The sequence below is a fragment of the Octodon degus genome, unplaced genomic scaffold (assembly GCF_000260255.1).
Source record: "Octodon degus isolate 3935 unplaced genomic scaffold, OctDeg1.0 scaffold00030, whole genome shotgun sequence".
Lineage (NCBI taxonomy): Eukaryota > Metazoa > Chordata > Mammalia > Rodentia > Octodontidae > Octodon > Octodon degus.
In genome coordinates, this window is record NW_004524606.1 from 13,883,213 (window position 1) to 13,892,953 (window position 9,741).

General features: G+C 40.9%; 1 protein-coding gene across 1 annotated transcript; it reads right to left on the reverse strand.

The window, feature by feature from the left end:
• Window positions 1-8,031: 8,031 nt before the first annotated feature.
• LOC101587395 (cytochrome c oxidase subunit 7B, mitochondrial) lies at window positions 8,032-8,377 on the reverse strand. Its single transcript, XM_004629519.2, has one exon. The coding sequence runs from the start codon at window positions 8,326-8,328 to the stop codon at window positions 8,086-8,088; it is 243 nt and encodes an 80-aa protein (XP_004629576.1). The 5' UTR covers window positions 8,329-8,377; the 3' UTR covers window positions 8,032-8,085.
• Window positions 8,378-9,741: the final 1,364 nt, after the last annotated feature.

Sequence of the window (9,741 nt, forward strand, 5' to 3'; positions counted from 1 at the left end):
CTGGGCCAAATTTTAGGTTTCTGCATGTGTAGAGCCAGTTTTCTAGCACCATTTGTTAAAGATGCTATCTTTTTTTCCCCATAAACAAGTTTGTCCCTTTAGTCGAAGACAATGTGGCTGAGTGTCTGTAGAGTCTTTTGCATCCTGTAATGTATTCCTTTGATTCTCAAGTCTATTTTATTGCCAATATCATTCTGATTTTATCACAGCAGCCTTGTAGTATATTTTCAAGTCAGGAATTGTAATGCTTCCTACTTTGTCTTTCTTGGTCAGGATTACTTTTGCGATTCTATGTCTTTTCTGGTTCCAAATAAATTTTAGGAATGATTGTTCTAGGTCTATGAGGTATGTTGTTGATAGTTTGATAGGGATTGATTAAATCCAAACAACATTTTTGGAACTATGGTCATCTTCACAATGTTGATTCCTCCTATCCAGGAGCAGCGAATATCTTTCCATTTTCTGAAATCCTCTATGGTCTTTGTTTTAGGAGTAAGGTAATGTGCATTGAATAGATCTTTCACTTCTCTAGTTAGGTTAATCCCTAATTATTTCATTTTCCATGGTGATATTGTAAAATGTATTGTTTCTTCAATTTCCCCCTCAGTGTGTTTGTTATCTGTATAGAGGAATGCTACTGACTTTTTGGTATTGACTTTGTATCCTACTATGCTACTGAATTTGTGTATTAATTCTAGTAGCTTCTTGGTGGAGTTTTTTGAGTCTTCCAGTTAAAGCATCCTGTCATCTGTAAATAATGATAGTTTACCTTCTTGTTTACCTATTCTTATTCATTTTGTGTCTCTCTCTCTGTCTAGTGGCTCTAGCTAATGTTTCCAGAACTATATTGTACAGGAGTGGTGATAGAGAACATCCTTGTCTTGTACCAGATCTGAGAGTAAAAGATGTCAGTTTGTCCCCATTTAGAATTATGTTAGCCATTGTATAGTCATAGATGGCTTTATCCCATTGAAGTAGAGGCCATCTATTCCAATTCTGTAGGACTTTAAACATGAATGTGTCTTGAACTTTGTCAAAAGCCTTTTCTGCACTGATTGAGATCATCATGTGGTTTTTGGGATTGGCTCTATTGATATAGCAAATTACATTTATACATTTGAGTATATTGAACTATCATTGCATCCCTGGGATGAATCCTACCTGGTCATGATGTATGATCTTCTTGATGATTGGCTGTATTCTGTTTCCTAGGATTTTGTTGAAGATTATTGCATTTAATTACATGAGGGAGATTGGACTGTAGTTCTCTTTTAGTTGTGTCTTTCCCTGATTTTGTTATCAGTATAATATTTGCATCCAAGAACAATTTTGGGAGAATTGCTTCCTTTTCAATTACATTGAAGAATTTGAGAAGTATAGAGATTACATGTTCTGTAAATTTCTTGTAGAATTCAGCTGTGAATCTATCAGGACCTGGACTTTTCTTTGTGGATAGGTTTTCTATTTCATTTCTTATTTCATTGGTTGTTATTGGGTTATTGAAATTTCTTACATCTTCTTGATTCACTTTTAGTAATTTTGTACCTTTCTAGGAATTTGTCCATTTCATCTGTGTCTTCTATTCTGTGAGAGTAAAGACTCTAAAAGTAGCTCTTTCTGATCCTCTGAATTTCCGCTGTGTTTGTGGTAATTACACTCTTTTTAGTCCTTATTGCTTGTATTTGAATTTTTTCTTTTTTCTTTTCTTCTTCTTTTCTTTTTTTTGATGAGGATAGCTAGTGATTTATCAATTTTATTTAGTCTTTCAAAGAACCACCTTTTTCATTGATTCTTTGAACTGTTTTGTTGCTGTTGTTGTTTTTGTTGTTGTTGTTATTGTTGTTTTATCAATTGAATTAATTTCTGTTCTAGTCTTTATGATTTCTTCCCATCTTTGGGTTTGGGTTTGGTTTGCTCTTCCTTTTCTAGATGTTGAAGGTGCAGCATTAAGGTGCTTATTTTTTCCCATTCTGTTTTCCTAATGTGTGAGTTCACAACTGTAAATTTCCCGCTAAAGAACTGCTTTCACTGCATCCCATAAATTCCGAAAAGTTGTGCTTGAATTTTCATTGAATTGTAGATATTGTTCAATTTCCTCTTTAATTTCATCTTTGAACAATTGCTTGCTGAATAGGGTGTAGTTTAATTTTTATGTAATTATGGGGCTTTTCCAGTATCTTTTGTCCCTTATTTCCAGTTGCATTGCACTGTAGTCAAATAATATACATGGGATAATTTCTGTTTTCTTGGATATACTTAAGCATGACCTATGGACTAGTATTTGGTCTATTTTAGAAAATGCCCCATGTGCAGCTGAAAAATTAATGTATATTCTGATGTTGTTTGGTGGAACACTCTGTACATATTCAATAAGTCCATTTGTTCTAAGCTCTGTTTCAGTTCTGCTACTTGTTTGGTAAAATTTGTTTACTTGACCTATCTTTTTTGTTAAGGGGGTGTTAAGGTCTCCTCTCAAGACTGGAGTATTGGATGTTAGGTTTTTCATGTCCACAAGATTTGTCTTATATAGTTGGGTGCTCCCGTGTTTGCTGCATACATGTTCATGAGTGTTACCTCTTCCTCTTGCATTTGTCCCCTAACAAGTACATCGTGGTCTTCGTTATTTTGTTTGATCATTCTCGGTTTAAAGTTGAGACTGTCAGAGAACAAGATTGCTACCCTTGCTTTTTTCTGAGGTGCTGGACCATGTAGTATTGTTTTCCATCCTTTGACTTTCAGCCTATGAATTTCTTTGAGAGTTAAGTGTGCTTCTTTTGTTCTGTATATTGTTGAATTTTGTTTCCTAATCCACTGTGCCAGTTTGTATCTTTTAATTGTTGAATTGAGTCCATTTATGTTGATGGTTATAATTGAGATAAATTGACTTGTGATTAACATGGTATTTACCTACTGTTTACTCCTTTTTCTCCTGTGTTCAATTGTTTGCCCTATTTGGTGCTTTCCTTCTGTTCTCATTCATGGAATTTTGATTGTTTTGTTTCCTCTCTGGAACATCTTTTAATAGTCTCTGTAGGGTTGCCTTTGTTGTCATGAAATTCTTTATGTATTCCTTGTCATGGAAGTATTTCACTTCTCCAAGAAACTTGAAAGAAAGTTTTGCAAGGTATGATAGTCTGGGCTGGAATTTGTTTTCATTGAGGACTTGAAGTATTCTGCTCCATCATCATCATCATCATCATCATCATCATCATCATCTTCTTCTTCTTCTTCTTCTTCTTCTTCTTCTTCTTCTTCTTCTTCGTCTTCGTCTTCGTCTTCGTCTTCGTCTTCGTCTTCGTCTTCGTCTTCTTCTTCTCCTTTCTTTTGCAGAATTAGGAATTGATTTCATTCCCTTGTGCTTGCCAGTGAATCACCTATTGTACTGAGGCTTCTCCCCTGCCCTTCCATGCTCTTCTTGACTTCATGGTTTGTGAAAAGAAGTCTGCCATTATTCTTATGGGGTTTCCTTAAAATGTGATCTATGTCTTTTCTCTAGGGATTTCAGTATATGGTTCTTGTGTTGGATTTTTGGCATCTTGACTATCATATGTCCCAGTGTGCTTTTAATTGGGTTGATGTTCTTTGGAGTCCTGTATACTTCAATAACCTGAATCTTAGATTGTTTCCCCATATTTGGGAAGTTTTCTGCTATTACTTCTGCCCATATTCTTTTTATATCATTTGTATTTACTCCTTCATTCTCATTGATGCCTATTATTCACATGTTGTTCATCTTTGCATCATTGTACAGGTGATGAAGTATTTTTTCCTGCATCCTAGTTCTTTTTAAGAGATCTCACTAACTGCAATGGTGTCTTCAAGATCTGAAACTCTTTCTTCACTTTCACCCAAAGGATTTTGCAAGCTTGTGATTGAGATTTTAAGTTCCTTCTCTATCTCTTTGGCTCTGCTTCATGTGACCTATTTCTTTCCTATATTGTAGGAGATTCTTCTAATTTCCTCTATTTTTTATCAGTGTCTCAAGAAACAGTTATTAATTCTTTCATTACAGTTATCCTTTCTTTTTACTGCAGAGATTACTTTTGATGTGATTTACTCTAGATGTTTCTACATTTGATTCTTTACTTCAGAAGCTATTAATTCAGAGATTTTTTTTATTTCAAAGGTCATTTTTGATTTGAGTTCCTCTCTACCTTTCTGTAGTTGTTTCTTTACTCCAGACACTATTAATTTGAATATTTCAGCTATGTGACTCTCACTTTCTTCTGTACTAGTGTCTTTCTGCATTTGCTCTGTGTGGGCTCAGGGCCTGAGATTGCATTTTGCTCCTCTTTGTCATTTCTTATAGCACTATACTCTTTTTTTTTTCTATCAAGTCTTGTTTATTGAGGAAGTGAGCAGAGTTTAAATAGCCATGTAGTGGAAGTAGTTGGGCAGGACTAGTTGCAGATTGGTAGCAAAGGTCTGGGAGCACAGGAAGATGCTGAGGCAAGCAGGGATTGGTGCTGCAGCATTTCTTGCCCAAATTAAGGTAAAGTGTAAGAGGAGCGTTCTATCGCCCCCACCACATGTCCCCTTTTCTTATTAATTACATCAAGCAGGAAATTGACAGTGCCCTGAGGGGACAATGCCTGGCTTGGGTCAAGGATTCCTTCACATGAGATAGACCAGACCTTACTCCTCTTGGGATTGCAGGGCAGCAATAGGCACTGTGCCTGTCTTAGGTGGTTGGCCGTGCTGCCTGTGGGTCCTAGTTGCCCATCATTGACTACTTGTCCGTCTCACCAGGGTGGGGCCTATATTAGATTAGGCTACATCATTGTGAGGTCGATTTAGGGGAAGCCTCTCATGATACTCTTGTTGATCTGCCATTTCCAGCTGATGATAATGTATCTGAATGGGCTTTGCAGCAAAGGCATCTATGCGTGAACTAATGAAGGATGCAAGCTTTTGAAAAATGCAAGGTCCTACTATGAGCAAGAGTAAGAGTGAAAAGAGGGGTCCCAATAGGGGTACAAGGTAGGGGAACACCCCTCCCCATAGCAAGGAGAAGAGGTTGTCCGCAAGCTGTTGTCTCCACTTGAGTAGTTGATCCTGAAGCTCACGGAGTTTGTCTCAAACTATGCCTGAATTTTTGGCATAAAAACAGCATTTTTCACTGTGTGCAGAAGTTTTTCTTTAGAACTGGGAGTTCCTCAGTTCCCCAAGCCTCCTTCTAGGGAGCTGGGCCAAATAGCAGGATGAGGCCCAGGCGCAATGACCAGGCCACCGACACTGGCTGCAAGAGAACACAAGGACACTACCCTCAGGGCGTAGCATCATCCCTGGGCTCAAAGTCATCAGCGTCTTTCAGCCAATCTATTTGTTTGACTAGGTGCTCAGGAAGCCATCTGCCTGATTTTGCGTGCGGAGAATAGATGCACACTGAGCCCCATCCCCATATGAGAACTGGGTCAGGACCATTCCAAGTGCCCGTCAGGGGGTCTCGCCACATAACCGAGGCAAATTGAGTCTGTTTGAGTGTGCCAAAAGCGAGATGCTGCGCAATGACCATTGGCATCCAAGATCAAAAACTTAAAGAGTGAAGAGTACATGGGATACTATATTTCTGGGAGACCCTTGAGTAGGGTACCAGTCTCCCCCTTTCATTTTATTAATGATGAGCTTTAATGAGAAGTGTGCTCATTCAAGAATACCTTGTCCTTGGGGGTTATATGGTATACCTGTAGTGTGAAGGATGTTCAGTGCCTTGCAAAACTGAGTAAAAGCGACACTGGCATAACCTGGCCCATTATCAGTTTTCAATTGTTGGGGGCACCCCAAAACCAAGAAGGCAGTCAGCATATGAGCAATGACATGTTTGGTAGCTTTACCCATTTGGAGGGAAGCATAAATAAATCCACTATAAGTATCACCAATTGCATGAACATATTTTAATTTACCAAATTCTGTCATGTGAGTAACATCCATCTGCCACAATGCATTGGGTATCAAGCCCCTAGGGTTTACACCTAGATGGGGCAGTGGGAGATTCACGGCACAAGATGGGCAATTTCTTACAATCTGTCTGGCCTGATCACGAGTTATTTTGTGCATAAGCCAAAGGGTTTGGGCATTTAGGTGATGCAATTTATGGCTATGTTGAGCAGCAAGCATGCCGTTGCTAAAGCGATCAGCTTGGGCATCATTTAGGATGATGGTGAAGGCCTGAATTCGAGTGGCCAAATCAGCTTTTTGGTTCCCTTCTGCTAAGGGTCCGGGCAGGTTAGCATCAGCTCTCAAATGTCCCATGAAGAACCGGTGTTTCCGAAGACGGATTAGCGCTTGCAGTTGTCTAAACAGATCAGCAGCTGGAGAAGTCTTACAGATAGCACCAACCATATCTAGGAGAGGTACGAACTGTGCGAGATAAGCACTGCCTGTATATATATTGAGAGGCTGAGTTGGAAAGGCATTAAAAACAGCCATGACAGTCTATAGTTCTGTCAATTGCACTGAGGAAGAATCTGTTTGAAAGGTGACAACACTATCCTGAAATGCATAAGCTGTGGTAGGGCCATATGGAGCAACTGCAGTCTTTAATTCTTTCAGTGCAGTTACAGTAAAAGGGGCATGGGCTCCAATAGCCTGAGGCTCGGTGGCATTTGAGGCAGGGGCCCATTAAGCCCAGGAGCCATCTTAGGGGCACCACGTGTCTGACCGGTCTGCAAGAATTGTAACTGTAGCGTGAGCCTCTGGCACTCTTGTTCCAACTGTATCTGTTTCTGTAACTCTAGCACTCAGTTCTCTAGGTCTAAAAGCACATTGGAGGGTTTAGGAGCAAGTTTGGGTATCTCATTATTATCTGGGGGCAGCTTTACAGTGACCAGGGCCGTAATGGGATCAGAATGATGCCTGGAGGCTTTTTTGGCTAATTTTTTCCAATCAACCTCTTGTAAGGTAGCGAGGTCGGGGCATAAGGGCTTATGATGGGCTTGGAGGGGGGGGGAGGGGCAGATGGCAAGGGCTCAAAAGGAGGAAGGGGCGGCTGATCCCATTTTGGTGTTTCTCCAACATTTCGCTTGCTTCCTCATCAGAGGGAGAGGAGACATCTGAGTCAGCCTGAGAGGGGGCCGGAGTGGGTCTGCTCGAGTTGCACAGGGCGGCCTCCCCCTGGGTAATCATCTCCCTGACCAAAAGGGTCCCCATGTCGCTGCATAAGTATCTCATCAGTCAGATTCCAGTATGAGAAGGCTGTGACTGGGACCTTTTCAGGGCCAAAAACTCTATAAAAATCCTGTAATGCATCGGCCACTCGTTTCTATCTTTCAGAATTGATCGTGCCCTCCAACGGGAACCACGGTCAAACCTCATGAATAAACTTAAAATACTGTAATAAATCCTTTTCCTTTACCTTGATCCCTCATGTCTTGAGTGCCTCGCTGAGGCTTTCCACAAAGAGCTCATGCTCGCTTAATGCCTGACCCATGCCGGGAAGGAGCAGGGGGCTGCTACTCACTCACCGTGACTCAGGGCGCGGCAGGCACTCTCGCAGCGTTGGCCTCGGAATCTGCTTCGCACAGGGCTCTCCAACGGCTCCCTCGTTGAGTCCCGCATGCCAGGGCCCACGTTGGTCGCCACTTGACTCATCCCGAGAGTCAGGACGTGGGGTGATAACCTGGAGAAGGAACGGGGATGAACAGGACAGGGCAAGAGACAGGAGAGACAGGCTTTCAGATCAAGTCTCCTAGTACTGTACTCTTACCTTTGGTGTAGAACTTTGGTGTAGTTATAACCTTAGCACTTACTAAAATTCTTACCCAGCAGAGATTATATGATTAAAGCAGTTATAGTTTTGTATGTACAGAACTACAATAAGGAACACTAATAATGGGTATTGATATTTAGCAGTTGACAAATGTTTTTTACTAGTAGGTTATTATTTTAGACAGTAAGAGCCATCATAGTGTCTATATAGATAAGCAGATATTTATTTATTTATTTATTTTATTTTTTTTTTGAAGGTTTCAATTGTACTTTATTTCTTCAGTAGGCTATATTTTAATGGATACACAGCACTGTTACTTGGCATCAATTATGATTTCATTTAGAAATAATTTAGCTGTATCATATCAGCTGGCATGATTACTGATCTCTCCATTCCTTGGGGGTGACTCTGCCAACAGGGGAAAGGTTCCATTCTATTCCAATTTGTGTTGCTGTATAGGTCCATGCAGCAATACAGAATGTGACTCCACCAACTAATATAGCATTACCATATTTGTCATGAAAATCAGGTGTACGTTTCTGGTGGCTCTGCCTTGTTACCATTTGTTGAATGCTTCGCACTGGAAAACGACCTAATGCGTTTTTGGCCAAGGGAAACATCGTGGAGTTGAAGTTGAAACCGTAGTTACTGCAGCTGCCGGCTGGGTGCAAATTACTTCCCGATAAGCAGATATTTAATTGGGACATTGTATTTAAGTTAATTCCACCAAGTTCTGTATGATTGCCTCCCCTTGATGTACCTGGTGTTTTCCAGGTAGATTACTTCACCCTGATTACCTTTTGCCCCTTCTTTCAGTCAAGAGAGAAAGAAGGAGGAGGCTATTATAGATCTGGGTCTACCAAAGTATCTCAGCTTACTGGGTGCAGATCTATGAAGTTTAAATTCATCCAGTTGTGCCTGGCTTCAGTCTGTCTGCTGTGCTCAACTTGTTCCTGCTGCAGCCCTTGGAAGTGTAGCTGTTGTGCCCCTATGGCAAGATGTTTTGCTCCTGGATTATTTGGGTGGTTCTGGCCCCTAGCCTCTCTGCAATGAGTTCAGCTGCAGAGTTTCACACCAGGCCTGTATGCCAGGCCTTGGCTGGGTCTGGAAGGGTCCATAGAGCAAGGCAGAAGGACTCACCCACAAATGGTCCTGGGCTGGGTCCAGAGGGATCCATCAGGCAAAGAGGAGCACAGAAGCTCTCCCACACACTTGCTTGCCTAGGTTTGTCTTAAGTTTGGAGGAGTCCTGAGAGCATAGTGGAAGTTCTCACACACTGGGCCTGGGCTGGTTTCAGAGGGGGTGGGAGTAGTCCTGAGTGCATGGCTGAAGATCCCTCCCCCAGGATGGACTTGGGCTGGGTCCAGAGAGGTCCAGTGGGTACAGTGGAATGCAGAAGCTCTCCCACACACTCACTGGCCTGGGCTTGGGCTGTGTCTAGAGCATTGCCACTTGTTTTAAACACTCCAGTGGAATCCATTAATGTTAGAAGATTCCAAATCTTGCAACTGAATGTGAAACAATTTCTTTGAATCTTTTTCTCTTTCATTGAGGTCCTTGTTACCTAGACATCCACATTCTGCCACACTTGTAACTCTCAGTTCCCCACACTTGTAAAGCTTATTCCCATCAAGTGTCCCACATGCAGATAGTGCTTTTCTTTTCATGAGGTCTTCCTAACTGGTTTCTTAGCACAAAGATCTCAATTTCAATGTCTCCGCTTCCAAGAACCCTTCATGATGACTCAATTAGAAGTGGCTCCCACTGCACAGAGCTTCTTCTTTCACTTCACCTAACTTTATTTACTATTTTGTGTTTATGCCCTTGCTCTTTTAAACTTTATTTCTATCTTACCCTTTTATTTTTCAAAAATAATATGTAAACTTTGTGTGAGTCGATACTTGGTATGTTTCCTACTTCAGTCTCTACTGCTAGCATTCTGCTCATATTGTTTTCAGTTAAAAATGCACAATAATAAATTAACAATGGCAAACCCTGATTATAAAACAGATTTTATTTATTTATTTTTGTTT